The sequence below is a fragment of the Bombina bombina genome, chromosome 3 (assembly GCF_027579735.1).
Source record: "Bombina bombina isolate aBomBom1 chromosome 3, aBomBom1.pri, whole genome shotgun sequence".
Classification (NCBI taxonomy): Eukaryota; Metazoa; Chordata; class Amphibia; order Anura; family Bombinatoridae; genus Bombina; species Bombina bombina.
In genome coordinates, this window is record NC_069501.1 from 378,090,479 (window position 1) to 378,114,899 (window position 24,421).

The 24,421-nt window shown below is 38.4% G+C and overlaps 1 protein-coding gene across 2 annotated transcripts in view; it reads right to left on the reverse strand.

Annotated features, from left to right (window-relative positions):
* Positions 1–24,200, reverse strand: part of LOC128651629 (zinc finger protein 7-like) — a 31,260-nt gene extending 7,060 nt beyond the window's left edge. Inside the window, exons 1-4 of one of the 2 annotated variants that reach the window (XR_008401144.1) lie at positions 24,072–24,200; positions 15,235–15,330; positions 12,398–12,553; positions 6,942–7,055 (exon numbers count right to left, since the gene is read on the reverse strand). Coding sequence is in view for 1 of the 2 variants with exons in the window: in XM_053704635.1 (XP_053560610.1) it covers positions 6,942–7,055; positions 12,427–12,553; positions 15,235–15,306 (313 nt within the window). In the remaining variant the exon portion in view is untranslated. The remainder of the gene's footprint in view (positions 1–6,941; positions 7,056–12,397; positions 12,554–15,234; positions 15,331–24,071) is intronic. The other variant, XM_053704635.1, reaches the window with a different exon arrangement.
* Between the last annotated feature and the right edge of the window lie 221 nt (positions 24,201–24,421).

Here is a 24,421-nt window from a genome sequence, read left to right on the forward strand (position 1 = left end):
GTTCACGTTTCCGTGAGTTTAACAACGCTTGTATATTAATGTTCACCATGAAACCAAAAACATATCATACTGACAGAATAAGAGTATGTACTGTTATTTCGTTTCTCAATGGAGAGCCCAGATCATGGGCAGACAGGTTTTTCGAAACCTCTGATCCTATCTTGGAGTCTTTAGATGAATTTTTTAAGGCAATGTCTGTTCTATATGAAGACAGTAATACTCAAATCACTGCCGAGAACAATCTAAGGACTCTGAGACAAGGAAAAAGACCAGTAGAAGATTATGTAGCAGAGTTCCAATTATGGGCCACAGACTCACAGTGGAATTCTGTGAGTCTAAGAAACCAATTTAGATTGGGACTCTCAGAACATTTAAAAGATGAATTGTCTCGAATTGATTTTCCAGAGTCCCTAGATGTTCTTATTAAAATATGTATTCAGATGGACCGCAGATACAGAGAACGACGCTCTGAGAAACAAAACACTGAACCTTATCCAAAGAAATATACAACTAATCATCCTGACAGAGGGAACATTACATCAGTCCCTATGGAGATCGGCACTATCAAAGGTCCACTTTCCCAAGAGGAAAAGTTTAGACGAAGACAAGCAAATTTGTGCATGTATTGTGGTCAAAAGGATCATACAGTTTCTAATTGTCCTATCTTGAATCGTCAAAAACGGGGTAAGATTTTATCAGTTAACCCTAAGACTGTATTTACTTGTGATACATGCATAACAATACCGTTGTCTTTGCAGTGGGATCAACATCTTCTCAAAAACGTGGCTATGATTGACTCCGGTGCTTATGGAATGTTCATTGATAATAATCTTGTAAATAAAAATAAAATACCTTGTGTGCTCAAGCAAAATCCTGTGTATGTAAAGGTAATTGATGGTTCCACTTATTTAAAAGGGCCTATTACACACCATACAATACCCCTGTTAGTTACAACTGACAAAAATCACAAGGAATACATCACCTTTGATGTAATTCCTAGTTCTCTACATCCCATTATATTGGGATTCCCATGGTTGCAAAAACACAACCCTATGATAGATTGGTGCAAAAACTCTTTCATCTTTAACTCATCCTTTTGTACCAATACCTGTTACCCATATGTAGAAATTAATCATGTTCAAAAACAGATCCCCTTGGAATATTCTGATTTCTCAGATGTGTTTAATCTCAAGGAGGCAGAAAATTTGCCCCCTCACCGTCCATACGACTGTCCTATTGAGACTAAACCAGGTACCACTATTCCTTTTGGTCGTATTTTCCCTTTGTCCCAAAAGGAATTAAAATATCTCAGAGATTATCTTGACGATAATTTAAGAAAGGGATTTATCTCTACCTCAACCTCACCCGCTGCTGCGGGGATATTTTTTGTAACTAACAAAGATGGCACCCTTAGGCCTATTATTGACTATAGAGGTCTAAATGCAATTACAATTAAAAACAGGTATCCCCTGCCTCTTATCCCTGAATTGCTAGAAAGGCTCACAGACGCTACTGTTTTTACCAAATTAGACCTCAAGGGGGCGTATAATCTTATTAGAATGCGAAAAGGGGATGAATGGAAAACAGCCTTCAGGACCCGTTATGGCCTATTCCAGTATAACGTCATGCCTTTTGGCTTAACAAATGCCCCCGCCACATTCCAATTCTTTATCAACGATATATTCAAAGATCTTATGGATGTGTGCGTAGTTATATATCTAGATGATATATTGATTTTTTCTAAAAATATCACTGAACATGTTAAGCACGTACGTTGGGTCCTTACAAGATTAAGAGAACATTGTTTATATGCCAAGGCTGAGAAATGTGAATTCCACGCAAAAACAATAAAATTTCTTGGATACATCATCTCCCCAACTGGAATCCTTATGGATCCTGACAAAGTGGAAGCCGTACTTAATTGGCCAACACCCACAACGCTTAAATCTTTACAAAGATTTTTAGGCTTCTCGAATTTCTATAGAAAATTCATACAAGGATTTTCAACAATAGTTCAACCATTAACTAAGCTCACTGGCAAACAAAAATTCAAATGGACAGACTCAGCTCAGGAAGCATTTGACCTATTAAAGAAAAGTTTTTCTACAGCACCAGTTTTGCAGTTACCAAACCCGGACTCTCAGTTCACCTTGGAAGTAGATGCTTCAAATATAGGTCTTGGTGCCATTCTGTCTCAACAACGCAAAGGAACTCAAGACCGTCATCCTGTTGCCTACTATTCTCGATTACTTACTACTGCTGAAAAGAATTATTCTATTGGAGATCTGGAGTTATTAGCAATAAAGAGTGCCCTTGAGCATTGGAGGCACCTACTAGAAGGAACTGAAGAACCTTTCCAGGTATTAACTGACCACAAGAACTTACAATATCTAAAAAGAAACAAGACACTTTCTTCAAGACAAGTACGCTGGTCACTGTTTTTTGACCGCTTTAACTTTCAGCTAACTTACAGACCCGGCTCCAGAAACATCCAGGCCGATGCTCTATCAAGATCCTTAATTCCACACTATGAGTCAGAGGAAGTCAGATCTATCATCCCTTCACACAAGATCCTAGCAACAGCAAGCACCTTTCTATCAGACCTACATACTGCCCAAGATATGGACAACTCCATACCAACTTCATGCTCGAAAGATCCTGTTTCTGGGTTGTTCTGCTTTAAAGAACTCATATACATACCTTCATCTTTACGCAAGGAACTTCTTCAACATATGCATGACTCCCCGATGTCTGGACATCCAGGAATGAATAAAACCCACGACTTATTAAATAGACAATACTGGTGGCCTCACATGAAGGAAGATGTAATTTCTTACATACAAAATTGCAATGTTTGCGCAAGAAACAAAAAGGCACATCATAAACCTTTTGGCTTATTAAACCCTCTACCTGTACCAGAAGTTCCATGGTCCATGATAGGCATGGATTTCATCGTAGATTTACCTAACTCACAAAATTTCACAACCATCTTGGTAGTGGTTGATCATTTAACTCGTTTGGCACATTTCATACCTCTGAAAAAGACCCCTAATGCTATAACAACTGCAAATGTGTTTTTCTCAAATATCGTTAAATTACACGGTTTACCCTCATCCATTGTAACCGACCGAGGAACACAATTTACTTCCAAGTTTTGGAAAGAACTCTGTCACCTACTCAAGATAACTCCTAGAATGTCAACAGCTTTTCACCCTCAGTCAAATGGCCTAACGGAACGTCTTAATCAGACCTTGGAACAATACTTACGTTGTTATGTATCACATATTCAGGATGACTGGGTAGACTGGTTACCCATGGCTGAGTTCTCATATAATAACACCTACAATTCATCCATTAAAATGTCTCCCTTTTTTGCCACGTATGGATTCCATCCTTTGACATTACCCAAAACTTCTACTACATCATCTACTCCTTATGTAGAGGATCATCTTACCAATATCAAGACATCCATGTTGACATTGAGAAAACATCTCCAAGACGCAAAAGATCACCAGAAAATGTATTTTGATAAAAAACATAAAGCACCTCCTTCCTATAAATTAGGAGATCTAGTGTGGCTCTCAACGAAAAATCTCAAACTCAAAGTGCCAACAAAGAAATTAGCAAACCAATACATTGGACCATTTAAGGTTATAAAGATCATAAATAATAATGCTTTAACTTTACGTTTACCATCTACATTAAGAATCCATCCCTCCTTCCACGTTTCCCTGCTAAAACCTTATCTTGGATCAACAGATTCCTTATCTCAAACCGATACCACCTCAATAGTTGATGATCAAATTGAATACGAGGTTGAAAAGATTCTTGACTCTCGTCTGAGACGTAATAAATTGGAATATTTGGTTCATTGGACTGGATACGGAGTTGAGGAAGATTCTTGGATACCACTGAAAGATATACATGCTCCCCGTTTACTTACTGAATTTCATAATACTTATCCTTCCAAACCGGCTCCGAAAAAATGGTATGCCCCTTCCTGAAAGGGGGGATCTGTCACGATACTGTCTCTTTAAGAAGATCCATTACCTGCTCTAAGTTCACTCCCCTTAAATAGCTTGATCAGAACACCTGTAGTTGCTTGTTTATTGAATCACATTTGCTGACTACTTTCAAGCCAGACAGACCTAACTTCTATGGTGAATCGTTACCGGTAACCATTGCTTAAAGCTTTTACTCTGAACTATTTTGTTCTTGGAATTAAGACAAACTTATAGGAATTACCTCTGTATTCACTCCGGATTAAAAGCACTACAGGAAAAGTTTATTTTCTTCAAAAACTTTAACTCTGCACTACTGAAATCGGAACGCTGTTCAGCTGACGTCATCCGCTCTCTGTCAATACACAGAGCGCCTTCCTTCTCACGCTGCCGCTTCTCTCCTCCACCCTGCAGCACAGGTCTACAGCTCCTCACTGAACAGCTGACAGGCAATCAGCACACCTTCGGTTTGCCTCAGAAGAGCCTATTCATATCCGCAAGTATTTGTAACAAAGTCACTTTATATTATGTTACTATCTTATCATCACTTGCTACAATAACACATGATCTGCTTGAGATTGAACTGTTACTTGATACTAGAATATTGACTCTCAGTTTCTACTTGTATACTAATCAAAATCCTCACTAACCTGTGTACTGATTTAATGCAACACAGTACTAATTATCCAGGATGTTACTTATCTGAATATCCTCATACCTGGATCTAAATTCTGTTGTAGCCTAAAATTGTTTTCTAATTATTAAGACTCCTGCAATTGAACATCATTCAATTGTGAAAGAAGGATACATTTATTTTTCATTATTCATTGACTTGCTTATTAGTTTGAATATCCACATATCAAGCAAATGAATATATGCTGGAAATTCCTACTCAAGCTACAAAACCTCATTTTTATGAGAATAGTTTATTTACTTTATTAATGATTCTCAGCATATGATATATCCAGAGGATGTCTTTGGGAAATATACGTATGAGTGCTGCCAGCATTGCTGCAGAGGTTGAAAGGGTGGGGGGTCAGCCTGTCAGTGCTCAAACCATACGCCGCACACTGCATCAAATAGGTCTGCATGGCTGTCATCCCAGAAGGAAGCCTCTTCTAAAGATGATGCAGACGAAAGCCTGCAAACAGTTTGCTGAAGACAAGCAGACTAAGGACATGGATTATGGGAACCATGTACTGTGGTCCGATGAGACCAAGATAAACTTATTTGTTTCAGATGGTGTCAAGCGTGTGTGGCGGCCACCAGGTGAGGAGTACAAAGACAAGTGTGTCTTGCCTACAGTCAAGCATGGTGGTGGGAGTGTCATGGTGTGGGCCTGCATGAGTGATGCCGGCACTGGGGAGCTACAGTTCATTGAGGGAACCATGAATGACAACATGCACTGTGACATACTGAAGCAGAGCATGATCCCCTCCCTTCGGAGACTGGGCCACAGGGCAGTATTCCAACATGATAACGACCCCAAACACACCTCCAAGACGACCACTGCCTTGCTAAAGAAGCTGAGGATAAAGGTAATGGACTGGCCAAGCATGTCTCCAGACCTAAACCCTATTGAGCATCTGTGGGGCATCATCAAACGGAAGGTGGGGGAACGCAAGGTCTCTAACATCCACCAGCTCTGTGATGTCGTCATGGAGGAGTGGAAGAGGACTCCAGTGGCAACCTGTGAAGCTCTGGTGAACTCCATGCCCAAGAGGGTTAAGGCAGTGCTGGAAAATAATGGTGGCCACACAATATATTTCCACTTAGGGGTGTTGAGTTATTTTGAGGGGACAGCAAATGTACACTGTTATACAGGCTGTAAACTCACTACTTTACATTGCAACAAAGTGTCATTTCTTCAGTGTTTTCACATGAAAAGATATAATACAATATTTACAAAAATGTGAGGGGTGTACTCACTTTTGTGAGATACTGTATATATATATATATATATATATATATATATATATATATATATATATATATATATGTATTTATGTGTTTATATGTGTAATATATTTGCCTGTAAATACATATATACACACATATATCTATACATGCATATACATCTCATGTAGGTATATTTATGTATCTCTCCTTTGCAGTCCTTTTTTTTCTAACACATGAGACCTCATAACTTTGAGCCCTTATAACTTTTTTGTACAATATTTTTTTTAGAATAATTTTTATTAGATGGTGTTATTATTACTGTAACTGTACTTTGTAATGTATTTTGTTATTTGTTTTGTGACACTTTTTTGTTTTTTGCCCGAGGAGCATTAACTTCAATTGCGCTCAAGCGATCACGTTTACTTTCAACTTGTAATACGAGCGAAAAACCCGAAGCAGGCTAACACCCGCAAACCCTTTTCGTTTGCGCAAAACTGTTAGCTTTCCACTCGTAATCTGGCCCTTCCTGTTTTGAGAAAGAGTCCAACTTAGCAAAGAAAAAGAAACATCATAGTGCAAGTAATAACGAGTCTTCACTACTGAGTTAATAGTATTGTGCCACTAGGTACGGGGTTCTTTCCTTTATGTACCCTATCTTTCCTGCCAAATTCAGTTTACAAGTAGTGAAGCTAAAAGTTTCTAAGCGAATGAGAAGCCGGCAAATGTGCCTAAGCTCCAATCACTGACGATATCTTTCTGGAGTAGAATGTGAGTATCCCCCAAGTGCAACTGTGTGGATTTTAACTATTTTGCATAAAAAAAAGAGTGTTAAAAAATCAAATATTCTAACAAAATAAAGCATTGTATTTTTACACTAGAACGTCCATTTACTTTACAAAAGCTTGAAAAGCCAAAAAGTAATTTATAAACATGTGGCTAAACATTCTATATATGCATGACTTGCTTTAAAGCCATGTTGTATACTTTGGTGCTACTGCATGTTAGAATAGTAAAAATAAAAAAAATAAAAAAGTTACTTACTTGTTGATGGGGTAGTTTGCCTTTCTCTATTTTGTGAATACAAATTGCTTCTTACACAAAACTGCTCTCCCTGATGAATGCGGGGTACAATTTCAGGCTTCACATATATGTAACCTATTCAGGACGACAGTGAATTGGTCTAAGTGTAGGTTATTTTTATAGTCTGTCTTATCACTAAAATATTAACAATAACAATTATTAGACTGCATTTACCAGAAAGGGTTACATTTTTTAAATATTTTTTTCTAATTATTCCCATAAGGTAAAACCAAGCAACTGAATTTAAAGAATAACATTTCACAAATGATAGATTTACAGATAAGTGTTTATGTTTTTCCCCACTTGGGAAGCTTTTAATGACACTGTCATATCTAACAAAGGATTTTGTTTGCTTTAAACATACAGGGCTCTATTTATCAAGCTGCGTATGAAGCTTTGGAAGCCGCTTCCGAACCTGTACGCCATTTCTTAACTGGCAGATTAAAATCACCATGGACACGTTCAGCCAGGGTGATTGACAGCCCCTACTCATGCGCCATTGGGCTACCATGAGCAGGGGGCAGCATCTTCTGCAATGCTAAATGCCCACTTTCTTCAATCTCAAGCGGACAGGTTTGTAGAAGCAAACCTCGTCTGTCCGGGCTTTGATAATGGGGCTCATTATGAAAAAGGGTTCCAGAGAAACAGCTAATATTGTTAGTTTTAGCCAATGAATCTCCACAGTCACCCCCCTCAATAGTAGCTTGCACATGTCATTAAGTCTGATACTGGGGATAGGTACAGTAATTAATGACAAATATAAACATTTAATCATGCATTTGCAGCCAAATTGGAGTTTTTTTCTGGGGGGTGGGGGTAGCCTCCCCCACCTCTCTGACCTAGAGAAAAAATGTCCCCTTTTTTTTAATGTACCCCAGGATGCAGGGAGTATTTCTGTAAATAGATGGGAGACTATTGTGCAAACTCTGTATCCCCCTCTCATATAATATCAGTGGAATGAGACTCCTCATTTTAAAGAGGGAAATCCTTTCTTTTGAATAAGGTGTCATATTATTCTCTAATTTATCTCTAATGGAGACAGAGAGTCTAGGAAAACATATGTTCAGAGCACTCCTTCTGGATTAAGAAAAATAAAGCACAGTGGGCAGGATAACTAAGCAATTCTCTCTAACAATAAAAAAGAAAGCATTCATTACAAACAGTAGATACTCTTCTTTCAAATGATAGGTCATATGATCCGCAAGATATAACGTTGACTATGTAAACATGGCCGTTACCTAATTCTCCTTTTTCTATTCCCAACCCATAAAAAATGATTCCCATACAAATAAAAAAAAATGCATGTTATTTCTTTTGTTCTTAGGTGAATTAAATTAGGATTATTTCAATGACTTAAGTAAGACTCTAATGGATACAATGAAATCCATCATACAAAGACAGGGCATCAAGCATTCTTTATAAATATACATTTTACTATAGGGGGTGAAATGCACATCAACAGATCTAAGGAAAAAACTCTGAAACTCTCTATCTGAGTGCTACATGCTATCTTCTTTACTATTTCACCATTAGCACAAAATCCTACACAGTGAAGATGCCCCCAGGCTGAGTCAGCAACCACCGGATACTCTTCAGCTTCCTGCGTGCATGCATCCGTCCTACTATTGGAACCAGAACATCATCACTTAGAGGGTACACCAGGCTTCTTAAACCTATTCACGCCAGCACCGTGTATTCGGTTCCAAGCTGAACTTGGCTGTGGCATGACACTGCATGTCTTTGGAGTGAGAGGTGACATAGAAAGACTACCACACCATTGCTGTGGTGTGCGTATCCGCGTCGCTTGTTGCTAGCCTATATACCTGTTGATAGCTGGCTCAACTATGCATGTTTTCCTGGCTTAGGTTTTAGGTTTTGTGTTTTTCTGTATATATGTGATGCTGGATTACTGATATTTAATGGCAGCATTATAATGTTCTAATTTTTCATTACTATCATTTATATATATTTAAGACGAGTGCTTGATCAGCTGACTTTGTATGATGATTTCATTATATCCATTAGAGTCTTACTTAACCCCTTAATGACCACAGCACTTTTCCATTTTCTGTCCATTTGGGACCAAGGCTATTTTTACATTTTTGCAGTGTTTGTGTTTAGCTGTAATTTTCCTCTTACTCTTTTACTGTACCCACACATATTATATACCGTTTTTCTCGCCATTAAATGGACTTTCTAAAGATACCATTATTTTCATCATATCTTATCATTTACTATAAAAGAAAATATAAAATATGAGGAAAAAATGGAAAAAAACACACTTTTTCTAACTTTGTCCCCCAAAATCTGTTACACATCTACAACCACCAAAAAACACCCATGCTAAATAATTTCTAAATTTTGTCCAGAGTTTAGAAATACCCAATGTTTGCACGTTCTTTGCTTTTTTTTGCAAGTTATAGGGCAATAAATATAAGTAGCACTTTGCTATTTCCAAACCACTTTTTTTCAAAATGAGCGCTAGTTACATTGGAACCCTGATATCTGTCAGGAATACCTGAATATCCCTTGACATGTATATATTTTTTTTTAGAAGACATCCCAAAGTATTGATCTAGGCCCATTTTGGTATATTTCATGCCACCATTTCACCGCCAAATGCGATCAAATAAAAAAAATTGTTCACTTTTTCACAAATTTTTTCACAAACTTTAGGATTCTCACTGAAATTATTTACAAACAGCTTGTGCAATTATGGCATAAATGGTTGTAAATTTTTCTCTGGAATCCCCTTTGTTCAGAAATAGCAGACATATATGGCTTTGACGTTGCTTTTTGGTAATTAGAAGGCCGCTAAATGCCACTGCGCACCATGCATGTATTATGCACAGCAGGGAAGGGGTTAATAAGGGAGCATGTAGGGAGCTTTTTGGGGTAATTTTAGCTTTAGTGTAGTGTAGTAGACAACCCAAAGTATTGATCTACGCCCATTTTGGTATATTTCATGCCACCATTTCACCGCCAAATGCGATCAAATAAAGAAAAACGTTAAATTTTTCAAAATTTTAGATTTCTCACTGAAATCATTTACAAACATTTTGTGCAATTATGGCACAAATGGTTGTAAATGCTTCTCTGTGGTCTCCTTTGTTCAAAAATAGCAGACATATATGGATTTGGTGTTGCTTTTTGGTAATTAGAAGGCCGCTAAATGCCACTGCGCACAACACGTGAATTATGCCCAGCAATGAAGGGGTTAATTAGGTAGCTTGTATGGAGTTTGCAGGGTTAATTTTAGCTTTAGTGTAGAGATCAGCTTCCCACCTGACACATCAGACCCCCTGATCCCTCCCAAAGAGCTCTCTTTCCTCCCCCACCCCAAAAATTGTCCCCGCCATCTTAAGTACTGGCAGAAAGTCTGCCAGTACTAAAATAAAAGGTATCCTTTTTTTATATATAGCATATTTACATATGCTGCTGTGTAAGATTCCCCCCTTAGCCCCCAACCTCCCTGATCCCCCCCAATACAGCTCTCTAACCCTCCCCCTCTGCCTTATTGGGGGCCATCTTGGGTACTGGCAGCTGTCTGCCAGTACCCAGTTTGCATGTAAAAATGTCTATTTTTTTTTTATTTTTGTTTTTTCTGCAGTGTAGCTTCCCCCCCACCCCCTCCCAGATCCCTTAGATTACTTTATTCAGGGATTTTATCCCTCCTTTCTCCCCATAATAAAAAAACCCTTTCTGTAGTGTAAGTGGTTCCCACCCGCTCCCTCCCCGTGCACGCGCCCGCCCACCACCCCCCGTGCACGCGCGCGCGCCCATGCGCGCCCCCCGGCGATCCCGCCCCCGATCCCGCCCCCCTCTTTTACCAAGAAGCCATCGATGGCCGCCCACCCACCTCCCACTTCAGCTCCCACCCACCAACGAATGCGGCCATCGATGTCCGGTGCAGAGAGGGCCACAGAGTGGCTCTCTCTGCACCGGAGGGGTAAAAAATGTTATTACAGGATGCCTCAATATCGAGGCATCCTGCAATAACCGGAAAACAGCTGGAAGTGATCAGGATCGCTTCCAGCTGCTTTCCACACTGAGGACGTGCAGGGTACGTTCTCAGGCATTAACTGCCTTTTTTCTGAGGACGTACCCTGCACGTCCTCAGTCGTTAAGGGGTTAAAGGGACACTAAACACAAATTTTTTCTTTCATGATTCAGATAGAGCATGCAATTTTAAGTAACTTTCTAATTTACTCCTATTATCAATTTTTCTTCGTTCTCTTGCTATCTTTATTTAAAAAGCAGGAATGTAATGCATAGGAGCCGGCCCATTTTTGGTTGAGAACCTGGGTTATGCTTGCTTATTGGTGGCTAAATGTCAGCCAGCAATAAGCAAGTGCTATCCATGGTGCTGAACCTAAAATAGGCTGGCTGCTAAGCTTTACATTCCTGCTTTTTAAATAAAGATAGAAAGAGAACAAATAAAAATTGATAATAGGAGTAAATTACAAAGTTGCTTAAAATTGAATGCTCTGAATCATGAAAGAAAAAATGTGAGTTTAGTGTCCCTTTAAGTCAATAAAATAATATATTGTTAAGGGTCTGCACCACAATAATAATTCTTGTTAGTATTTACTACTTTGTAATGAGACTGCTTGCCTATTTTACAAGTGTGTTTCTAATAAATTGCTTAGTATGTTATAACTTGGGAGTCCACATAAATGGAATTACAGTGATCATCTCAAGGACAGCTGACCCCTATGAAAGACATAACTGGACTAAAACAGAAGGCACTTAAATAACTCAAAGAGCAAGCTACAAAAGGTATGTCTCTTCCCAACTGAGCATGTCTCATTCAATTGGAAATGAACCATGTTGAACTGTACCTATATGGATAACATGGCATCTTGTTAAAGCCTATGGAAGGCCCAAATATGGATTGGATTGGCTGTTGGGGAATCTCCTGGCATTTCAAGGCTGGACTAGATGGGACCACACTGATATAGTTCTTAAAAGATTAAATTTGTGAAAACCCTGTGTTTTATAAAAGATTGGTCCCCAAGGCCTTCTCACATAATAAACTAATGAACCAACCAAGTATATTATCTAGATTTTTTATTACATGCTGTTTACAAAATGCTCTAGTATGATATTATATTTTGTGAAAACGTTATTCTCAGCTATATTAGTAATTAAACAGAATGTGATGTTTGTCTTCAATAATTTAGGATTCAGCCTACTGCACTTTTTCCATAGGTGCTAGCGCTATAATGGCTCATGTAGCAACAACAAACTCAGTAATATATACCTGCTACATGACACAACACAATTAATTCAAATGAAATTTTCACTTAAAAGTGAATAAAATATTATACCCTCCCTCTACCATTCTGTTATTTTATAAATAAGTATTCTGGTGCATAACAATGAAATATAAATAGTCCATTCCCCTTATCACTCACGCCTTAGGGTTAAGAAACTCTCGCCCTACCCACTAAGGTGGGGGTCTGATGAATTTCTGTGGTTACATTCTTGCAAGTCTTCTCTAGTGTTTCTTCAAAAGAGTCCAGTTCTTCCACAGAGAAGCGCACTATAACATTATCTGGCTTAGGTGACTCCTGCAAAGAAATACAAATAAGTCATTTCTTTATTAAACCTGGCACTAACATATTCCATCATAATTAAAAAAATATATAAATACATTAGATTTAATGACAATATGTTGTACCTCATTAAAGGTGCATACAAACCTATGGCAATTTGCACTTAAAAACCTAGGTAAGACAAATATTATTTCAAAATATGCTGCTTTCAAAGTCTGTTCGTACATTTAAAAATATGAGATCATAGCCCTTATTTTTTCCACTATTGTGATTAACACTGTGTTATGAACATAAAAGTAATGTAATATCACTATATAAAAGATAATAAACACTTTTTTTCTTCTTCTCTGTTATGTTTAAAACGTTTGTTATTAATATGAAAGCAATGCAAGATCACTATAAGAAAAGATAAACATTTTTTTCCTCTTATGGAATATCACTCTATGTTGGGTAATAAACATTATGGTTACATGTTACATAAGTTTATTTAGCTCTCAACAATTACTCTTTGCTTTCTTTGTTATTGTAAATAATGTGTATTGATTGACATTTTTTTATTATTTAAAAAAAAAAAAGAACATTTGTTTATGGATTTTTTGGAAGCCCTAAATGCACATCTACCTCTAATATGTTACGATGCCTGCAAAAGTGTACTCCTGTACTGGCAGCCAATCCATAGCAGATACAAGGGGTGTATTTTGCAGGCCAAAGAAAGCTTTGGAGGAAACATTGTTTTTAGTTTTTATGTACAATTTATAAATATAGAAAGTGGTGCAGAGGTGATTTCAAAGGTTGAGAAAATCCTTTTAAAAGGGACAGTCTAGTTAAAATTAAACTTTCCAATTTACTTTGGTCATCAAATTTGCTTTGTGCTCTTGGTATTCTTTGTTGAAAGCTAAACCTAGGTAGGCTCATAAACTGATTTCTAAGCCGTTGAAGGCCGCCTCTTATCTGACAGCATTTTGACAGTTCATGTGTACCATATAGATAACACTGTGCTCACTCCCGTGGGGTTATTTATGAATCAGCACTGATTGGCTAAAATGCAAGTCTGTTAAAAGAACTGAAATAAGGGGGCAGTCTGCAGAGGCTTAAATACAAGGTAATCACAGAGGTAAATATATATTAATATAACCGTGTTGGTTATGCAAAACTGGGGAATGGGTAATAAAGGAATTATCTATCTTTTTAAACAATAAACATTCTGGAGTAGACTGTCCCTTTAACTAAAAAGAACAGAAATATTAAAAAAAAGCCCAGTGCTTAACTGATTACATTAAAGAAAGATGGTATCAAAAAATGTCACCAATCAGCAGCTAGCTCCCAGTAGCACACTGCTGCTCCTGAGCCTACCTGTTTAGGTATACTTTACAAAAAGGATACAAAGAGAACAAAGTACATTTGATAATAAAAGTACATTGAAAAATGTCTTAAAATTACATACATGTAATTTTGACATTCATGTTCCTTTATAACTGTACTAGTCCTAAAGCTCGTGTACACGGGCCAATTTTTTTAAGTACCACGGTCCCACCCCTTGCTCTCTCTCTCCCCTCTTTTTCGCTCTCTCTCTCCCCTCTTTTTCGCTCTCTCTCACCTCTCTTTTGTTCTCTATCCCCTCTCTTTTGCTCTCTCTCTCCCCTCTCTTTTGCTCTCTCTCTCCCCTCTCTTTTGCTCTCCCTCCCTCCTCTCTTTTGCTCTCTCTCTTTCCCCCTCTCTTTTGCTCTCTCTCCCTCCTCTCTTTTGCTCGCTCTCTCCCCCCTCTCCTTTGCTCTGCCCCCCTCTTTTGCTCTCTCTCACCCCCTCTCTTTTGCTCTCTCTTCTCCTCTTTTTTGCTTTCTATCCCCCTTTCTTTTGCTCTCTCCCCCTCTTTTGCTCTCTCTTTCCCCCCTCTCTTTTGCTTTCTCTCTTTCCCCCCTCTCTTTTGCTCTCTCTCCCTCCTCTCTTTTACTCGCTCTCTCCCCCCTCTCCTTTGCTCTCTCTCCCCCCCCTCTCTTTTGCTCTCTCTCTCTCCCCCTCTCTTTTGCTCTCTCTCTCACCCTCTCTTTTGCTCTCTCTCTCCCTCTCTCCTTTGCTCTCTCTCTCCCCCTTTCTTTTGCTATCGCTCTCCCCCCTCTCTTTTGCTCTCTCTCCCTCTTCTCTTTTGCTATCTCTCTCCCCCTCTTTTCTTTTGCTCTCTCTCACCCCCTCCTCTCTTTTGCTTTCTCTCTTCTGTTTTGCTCTCTCCCCTTTGTTGCTTTCTCCCCCCCGGCCACGCCCCCATCACGGTACGCCCGCTTGGCCACCCCCCCATCACGGCACACTTGTCCACGCCCCTATCACGGCGCTCCCGTCCGGCCCCGCCCCCTCCATGGCAGCTTCCGAAAAACACTTTCTCTGCTGCTTAAGGCCAGGTATGTTTGTACTCGTGCAGTCTCTATTGCGCATGACTGCATCGGACAAACATACATGGCCTTTTGTTATATAGGATAATGTATATGTAGAATATCTAGAAAGATACTTAAATATTCAGTATACTGTGCACTGTAATTTCCTGTGAGTTTTACATTTATCTTTGGATAATTAAGATTATTCATCAGTATTTGTATGAACTATTTTAATATATTACTTCCATACTAACCACAGTCTGCTGCTTTGCAATACTATAAATGTTTGGGGTAACTAGTAATATAGCACAATGATAGCTACATATTTACCTGTAGAGACTCATTATCTTCCTCATCATCCAAGGTTTGATTCCTTGGTGTATCTCTCTCACCCTCTGCCATGTGTGCAATACTTATAAGGTGTCACTGTAGTATTAGAAGGAAAAATAGATATAGAACAAAATAAGATTCTTCTCAGTCTTAAAGTAATGTAGCAAACAGACCAGTACTGTTTAAGATAGTTTGACTCCTGACTGACTAATAATCTGTAAAATAAATCTACTGTGCAATTACTTTAGCTCCCTTTTTCAAAAGAAATAGCTCAGGTCAAATACCTCAAAGTGAAAATATGGCTGCTTGTGTGTGATAAAACCCAGGAACCCCTGACAACTAAAGTTGTATTTATGGTAGAAATATGATATTATTGTTTAGTTATTTATTGTGAGCTGATTTTGTGGTATAAAATTTGGTGTAATATAAAGTAATACAAACACTAGGAGTAACCATAGCTCCCTGAACCAATGCTTTGTCAAGCCTTGGTTGGTTTATGACCACTTACTTTCCTAAAACAAAATCCTTGTTTAACCCCTTAAGGACCACAACACTTTTCCATTTTCTGACCGTTTGGGACCAAGGCTATTTTTACATTTTTGCGGTGTTTGTGTTTAGCTGTAATTTTCCTCTTACTCATTTACCGTACCCACACATATTATATACCGGTTTATATACTCACCATTAAATGGACTTTCTAAAGATACCATTATTTTCATCATATCTTATAATTTACTATAAAAAATGATAAAATATGAGGATAAAATTGAAAAAAAACCTACACTTTTTCTAACTTTGACCCCAAAAATCTGTTACGCATCTGCAACCACCAAAAAACACCCATGCTAAATAGTTTCTAAATTTTGTCCTGAGTTTAGAAATACCCAATGTTTACATGTTCTGTGCTTTTTTTGCAAGTTATAGGGCAATAAATACAAGTAGTACTTTGCTATTTCCAAACCACTTTTTTTCAAAATAAGTGATAGTTACATTGGAACACTGATATCTGTCTGGAATCCCTAAATATATACCTTGACATGTATATATATTTTTTAGAAGACATCCAAAAGTATTGATCTAGGTCCATTTTGGTATATTTCATGTCACCAATTTACCGCCAAATGCGATCAAATAAAACAAATCGTTCACTTTTTCACACATTTTTTCACAAACTTTAGGTTTCTCACTGAAATAATTTACAAACAACTTGTGCAATTATGGCACAAATGGTTGTAAATATTTCTCTGGGATCCCCTTTATTCAGAAATAGCAGACTTATATGGCTTTGGCGTTGCTTTTTGGTAGGGGGCTTGTAGGGTTAATGTTAGCTTTAGTGTAGTGTAGTAGACAACTAAAAGTATTGATCTAGGTCCATTTTGGTATATTTCATGCCACCATTTCACCGCCAAATGCGATCAAATAAAAAAACAAAAAACGTTACATTTTTCCCAATTTTAGGTTTCTCACTGAAATTATTTACAAGCAGATTGTGCAATTATGGCACAAATTGTTGTAAATGCTTCTCTGGGATCCCCTTTGTTTAGAAATAGCAGACATATATATGGCTTTGGCGTTGCTTTTTGGTAATTAGAAGGCCGCTAAATGCTGCTGTGCACCACATGTGTATTATGCTCAGCAGTGAAAGGATTAATTAGGGAGCTTGTAAAGTTAATTTTAGCTTTAGTGTAGTGTAGTAGACAACCCAAAGTATTGATCTAGGCCCATTTTGGTATATTTCATGCCACCATTTCACCGCCAAATGCGATCAAATAAAAAAATGGTTCACTTTTTCACAAACTTTAGGTTTCTCACTGAAATTATTTACAAACAGCTTGTGCTTCTCTGGGATCCGCTTTGTTCAGAAATAGCAGACATATATGGCTTTGGCGTTGCTTTTTGGAAATTAGAAGGCCGCTAAATACCACACTTGTATTATCCCAAGCAGTGAAGGGGTTAATTAGGTAGCTTGTAGGGAGCTTGAAGGGTTAATTTTAGCTTTAGTGTAGAGATCAGCCTCCCACCTGAAACATCCTACCCCCTGATCCCTCCCAAACAGCTCTTTTCCCTCCCTCACCCCACAATTGTCCCTGCAATCTTAAGTACTGGCAGAAAGTCTGTCAGTACTAAAATAAAAGGTATCTTTTTTTATTATTATTATTTTATTTTTTAAATCAAATTCTACTGTGTAGGATCCCCCCTTAGCACCCAACCTCCCTGATCCCCCCCAAACAGCTCTCTAACCCTCCCCCTCTACCTTATTGTGTGCCAGTACCCAGTTTGCCATAAATAATGTTGTTGTTTTTTTATATTTATATTTTTCTGTAGTGTAGCTGCCCCCCTCAATAGCCAACCCCCCACCCCCTTCCAGATCACTTAGATAACCCCCCTCTCCTCTCTCCCCGCACGTGATCCCACTCCCCTGCGATGACTTCCTCCCATCGATGGCCACCCACCCGCCTCCCTGCAACGGCTCCCACCCACCAACGATCTTGTCCATCGATGTCCGAGAGTGTCTCTCTCTGCATCGGGTGGCTAAAAAATGTTATTGCAGGATGCCTCAATATCAAGGCATCACTGCAATAACATGAAAGCAGCTGGAAGCGATCAGGATCGCTTCCACCGCTTGAAGACATCAACGACGTACAGGGTACGTTAAGGACATTTTTTGTAGGACGTACCCTGTACGTCGTTGGTCGTTAAGGGGCTAAAGTATGTGTATACAAAATTATATACCGTATATATATTTTTTCTATTGATACAATTTTTATAATATGTTTACTTGCCCTGAAAAAAGGAAAACATAGTTACAACATGGCCCCTGTATTTGGAATGGTTGGACAACTCTGCTCTAAATGCTTTAACTAGTAACAGCAACTCAAATGATGTGTCAGAGCTGTCAGAGGGGTCAGAAATGATAGGTGAAAAACTGATCTCTGTATAAAGCTGCAAAGAGTCAGTTAATATGACATTTTAACCCCTTAATGACGTTGCTTGTCTTTCTATGGGGACTGTTTTCTCAATAGGGGCGAGACTGCGCAATTTTAGGAAGCCTGCAGGAGGGTAAAATAGTGCGATCCTGTCACTCGCGGCAAGACCAGCGCTATTATTAGCAGACAAGCCCTTAACGACCAGCCACATGGTACGTCACAGTCTTTAAGGGGTTAATACACTTTTTTTTGGAGCTCTTTAACCACAGTAAAAAAAAAAAAAGATTTTTCATTAAAATCGTCTGCTAAATACATTTTACATGCCCTGAACAAATCTCTGAAGAATAAAAGGTGATTGACCAATCACCATCTTTCATGTACAGACTAAGGCCTAGATTGCATTGAGGGGGTAAAGTTTGGAAACTGTTGGTGAAAACATTTATCTCCATTAGAGTCTATGAAGAATTGTTGTTACCACCAGTTTCCAAACTTTACCCCCTCAATGCAAACTAGCCCAAAGTAAGGAGAATGCAAACATTTGGTTTTAAAGGCATATTCATGTCAACAGTATGTTTGGCGTACAGCCCCATCATACCATTACAAGATATTTTGCAATGGAAAGTGCACTAAAGAGCTTCTTTAGCCTTTGTTTAACATTGACTTGGCACCACATGTAGGCACCAGGATGCTGATTGGTGGGTATGCTCCATTCACAGTAAATGGAACACATTTACCAATCAGCATCCATGTAATGACAGAGATCAGCATATAACACATAATGCTAATCTCAGCATTAAAAACAAGTTTAAAGTGACATGATACCCAAAATGTTTCTTTCAAGATTCAGATTGATTATACAGTTTTAAACAACTCTCGAATGTACTTCTATTATCAATGTTGCTTCATTCTCTTGGTATCTTTTATTGAAGTAGCAGCAATACACTACTGCGAGCTATCTGAACACATTGGTAAGTCAATGATAAGTGGTATATTTGAGAAGCAACCAATCAGCAGCTAGCTCCCAACTCCTGACCCTCCCTATGTATCCTTTTCAACAAAGGATACCAAAAGAATGAAGCAAATTAGAAAATTAACGTAAATTGGAAAATTGTTTCAAATTGCATGCTCTATCTGAATCATGAAATACATTGTTTAGGTTTCATATCTCTTTAAAAGAAGCCTTTACTTCTTTTGCTTTTTTTAAATATTGCTTTGCAGTCATTGATTGCAGCCGCAGCACAATATAGAAAAAAGTGGACTATAATGTACATTAATTTTATTCTGACAATTGCAGGCTTTCCAGTTCCTTTTAAAATGATAGTGCAGACTTCAGACTTAACACTGCTATATTTGACACAGCCATTGCTTGATTATTCTAGTGACCAATTTCTCACTGTCCCTAATTGGTCTTAGCAGAGAATGAAGCCTAGGTTATAACATGGCAACAATTTGTCAACCTCTAACTTACACGAACGGCTTAAAGTGATTGTAAACCCCCCCCCCTCCCACGGCGGAGTGATATTTAAGGAGTTTAATTTATCAGTTGTAATGAAGATGCGCTATAACTTACTTGTAGCTCTGAAATTCAAATACCTGGCGCTCTAGTCGTATGGCACTCACACAGTAACTAGAGCGCTGATTGGAGAAAAGTTCAAACCGGTAGCTCACAAAAAAAAAATATTAAAGGGATAGGAAAGTCAAAATTAAACCTGCATGGTTCAGATAGAGCTTGTCATTTTAGAAAAAGAATACGCACATATCCTACACTAGTGGGAGCTAGCTGCTGATTGGTGCCTGCACACATTTATCTTTTGTGGCTAATTATATGTGTTTAGCTAGCTGCCAGTAGTGCAATGCTGCTCTTTCAGCAAAGGATAACAAGAGAATTAAGCAAATTTGATAATAGAAGTAAATTAGAAAGATATTTATAATTAAATGTTCTATCCAAGTGATGAAAGACAATTCTGGGGGTTCCTGTCCCTTTAATTTTGAAGTGGGCAGCTGGAAGGTAGGGTATTTGAATTTCAGAGCTATATTAAAGAAGTCATTTATAGCGCATCTTCATTACAGGTGATTAATTAAACTCCATCTAAAATATCGCTAACATTCCAGATCTGTTTATACAAAGGGGGAAGTTTACTATCACTTTAAGTTGCAAAATCAGCTTTTGAGCGAATGCAGTGTAGAATCTACAAAAACGCATCCCTTCTAACGCCTGATACACTCGAAACTAACCAATAATACAATAATGATAAACAAGCAAATAGATAGACAGATCTCTGCATTAATAGTCCAGAAAACCCACAGAATAAGATGAAAGCTGGGAGACTGTTCCAAGATAAGTGAATCTAAGCAGAGGACAATTCACTAAGCTTAAGTAACAAATTGGCAACCAAGTATAAATGAAGCTACCAAACAGTAAGCGCTACCCAGCGTTCTGAACCAAAAATGGGTCGGCTCCTAAGCTTACATTCCTGCTTTTTCAAATAAAGATACCAAGAGAACAAAGAAAAAATGATAATAGGACTAAATAAGAAAGTTGCTTAAAATTGCATGCTCTATCTGAATCATTAGAAGAAAAAAATTGGGTTTAATATCCCTTTAAACCCTACATTTTCTTTTCATGATTCGGCATACAATTTTTAACAACTTTCCAATTTACTTCTAATATCAAATTTGCTTCATTCTTTTGGAATCGTTTGCTGAATGATTCTATTGAGAACTAGCTGAACACATTGAGTGAGGGAGTCAATGACAAGATGCATATATGAGAAGCCACTAATCAGCTGCTAGCTCCCTGTAGTGCTTTGCTGCTCCTGACTAGGGTTGCCACCTGCCCCGATTTCGCCGGGACAGTCCCGGTCTTGGACTGTATGTCCCGTGCCTCGAAACTACCGTCAAATGCCCCGGGATAAGAGCTCCCCTGGGGCTGGCACTGGCACAGCACTGACCGCAGATTTTAAAAAAAAAATAGCTGGCCAGAGGAGCTCATAGCCCGGTGGGAGGAGACTGAGGCGGAACCTGCCTGGAGTTAAGTATGGGGGAGGTGCTGCCTGGAGTATGTGGGAGGGAGGAGGAGGGTGATGACTGGCACTGATGTGTAACAGCAAGCTATGTTGTTGTGGTAGTCACACTACTCAAGCTCCCCTCCCTCTGCTACAGGATGCAGCAACCCAGGCTTCTTCTTTTCTCTATAGCTGTTTATTAATGACCCGCCTACCAGCAGTATTGATTGGCAGCTATGTTATCCAATTGTTAGCAGGAAGTGTGGGAGAAATAAGGCAATTCAGTTTAAGGTTGTTTCTATCCTTGCTGAGTTTGTTGCTTGGGGGTTACAACGGCACACGTCAGTAACATCGCTGCGCTGAGTCTGCACTGCGCATGCGCAGATTGTGCCATGTAAGGAGAGTAGGAGACAAGACAGTGAGCAGAGGTGCGTGCAGCCGGTGACCGGTCTTGTAAGGCTTTCACTAACCACACTAACGCTAACCTCTCTGCAGCTTCTAAACAGATTTTACTATACTGTGTTTGTTAAACAGGAGGATGGGCTTACAGCTACATCATCGTTTCCTAAGAGCCACAGACATAGTTTTCTGTCTCTTAGGAAATGATGCAGCTGTAAGCCCACCCTCCTGTATAACAAACTCAGTATAATAAAATCTCTTTGACTGCAGAGAGGTTAGTAATAAGATTTATTTTATTCTACCACAATGTACACTGTGCTCTAAGTCAGGGAGGGTGTCCTCATGCAATGTACTGGCTGTGGTTTTTATATATATACTAGTACTAAAGCCCGTGTACATGGGCCATTTTTTGCAGTACAGCGGTCCCACCCCTTGCTCTCTCCCCCCTCTCTTTTGCTCTCTCTTCCCCCCTCTCTTTTGCTTTCTTTCCCCCCTCTCCTTTGCGCTCTCTCTCCCCTCTTTTGCTCTCTCTCCCCCCCTTTGGCTCCCCCCCCCCCTTTGGCTCCCCCCCCCCCCTTTGGCTCTCTCCCCCCTCTCTGGCTCTGTCTTAATTGAAAGCCTTTTACTCTCTGGCCACGCCCCCATCGTGGCACCCCGCCCCTCGTGATGCCCGGCCACGCTCCCTGACACTCCGCTTCAGCCTTGCTCTGTGCTGAGTGTCAGGATCCAAACGGCCAGGTATGTTTGTCACGTGCAGCCTCTACTGCGCATGAATGGATCTGACAAACATACTTGGCCATTTATTATATAGGATATATATATATATATATATATATATATAATATATATATAATATATTATATACATATATATTATACATATATATATTATAGATATTACATATATAGATTATATTATATACATATATATTATAGATATTATATTATATACATATAGATATTATATACATATATATTATATATATATAATTATATATAATATATAAATTTGATTTCATATTGAATTTGAGGCTGCGAGAAACCACGCCCCAAGCCACGCCCATTTAGAAAGTGTCCAGGAATCTTCTGGGCAAAAGGTGGCAACCCTACTCCTGAGCCTACCTCGCTATGCTTTACACCATAGGATACCAAGAAAATTAAACAAATTAAATAGGAAAGTTGCTTAAAATTACACTATCTGAATCATGAAAATTAAAATTTTGACTTTACTGTCCCTTTAACCCCTTCACTACCGGGAACGTCAAACAACAATTTGTCCAAAATACAACAGATCTTTTTTTTAAACATTTTTGCTATCACTCATTTTTTTTTTTATCTATGAAAACAACCCAAGGAATTGATCTAGACCCATTTTATTTCGCCAAGTTTAGGTTTCTCACTGAAATGATTTACACACAACTGCTGCATTTATAAGACAATTTTTTTTGCCTTGTGACATTCCCAGCAGTGAAGGAGTTAATCAGCTTGTAAGGTTAATATCCGCTCTAGTGTAGGGATTACCCTCCCACCTGACACCTTGCACCCCCTGATCTCTACCTGATCCCTCCAAAACAGCCCCCCCCCCCCCCCCCCCCCCCACTGGTCACCACCATCTTAGGTACTGGCAGACAGTTTGCCAGTATGCAGTTTTGGGCTTTTATTTTTGTTGTTTTTAAACATACATATTTTTTTCATTATTTTTTTATTTCTGCAGTGTAGGGATCCCTCCTGATCCCCCCCAATAGCTTTCTTAATATTATCCTCCCTCCCAATGCCAGTAACAAGCTATAATTTTTTTTAAAATATATTATTTTATATTATTTTTCATTTTCTGTAGTGTAGGGTCCCACCTCTCCATCCAAACAAATCTCTGTAGCATAGGGTCCTATCCCTCCCAAACATTTTTTTTCTGTAGTGTAGGGAAAAACGCAAAACCCAATAAAACTCAGCCCGAGAAATTCTCAAAACCAGGTTTATTAATAATGCATAATTTCTACATATTATTCTAAGGTTAATATTTGCCTTGAATACATCATTGTATCACTGACTAGCATTTATTTTGTGTTTTATCTCCATTTTTTTTAAAAAAAACACAGCCCTTCTTATTATAACACCAAACTAAATACAGAATCTCCAGAAGCATAATTTACCCTGTGTAGTATAATGACACTGTAACGTCCCAATGCAGAGGAATGTTGCTGTATGGTGACATATGTATAGTCAGCTGTGAGCATAATAAATATATGTAATTCTCAAGTGCTATTAAATAAACATGAATTATGACAGGTTCGATACTATTTTGCTTTAAATTATATTTCCTTATAATTATCTTGACACTACATCATTTATCTTCAAAATGCAATATTTTTTTCTACAGTATTATTTGTTTTTGTCTTTATTCATATTCTAATTATGTTTACTAGCAAAGCGAAGATGCAAACATCCCAATAAAACACAAGGTATCTAATATTTAACAGCTAAACGTAAATACATAAAGCAGTTCCTACCAGGCTCAGCAAATCCCGTCTTTTGTATACAATAAATTAAATCAACCCGGAAGTAAAAAATGTCCCAGAAGAATTATGTGCGTTTCAAGCCTCTGTCACAACCATTGCACTGATTTACCCAAAGTAGTCTATCTGCAGAGTGGAGCTCCACTCTAGACAGGAAACATGTGACCTCCACTGCAAATTTTTTTTTTTTTTTTCAAATAAAACTTTAATGTAAGCAAACAACCAATATGCACAATCATTCAGAAAACGTTTTTTTTTTTTTTAAATAAACTTTATGCACAATCATTTAGAAAACGTTCTATTATTGTGTTCTATATTAGGCAAAGTATGAGCAAATGTAATGA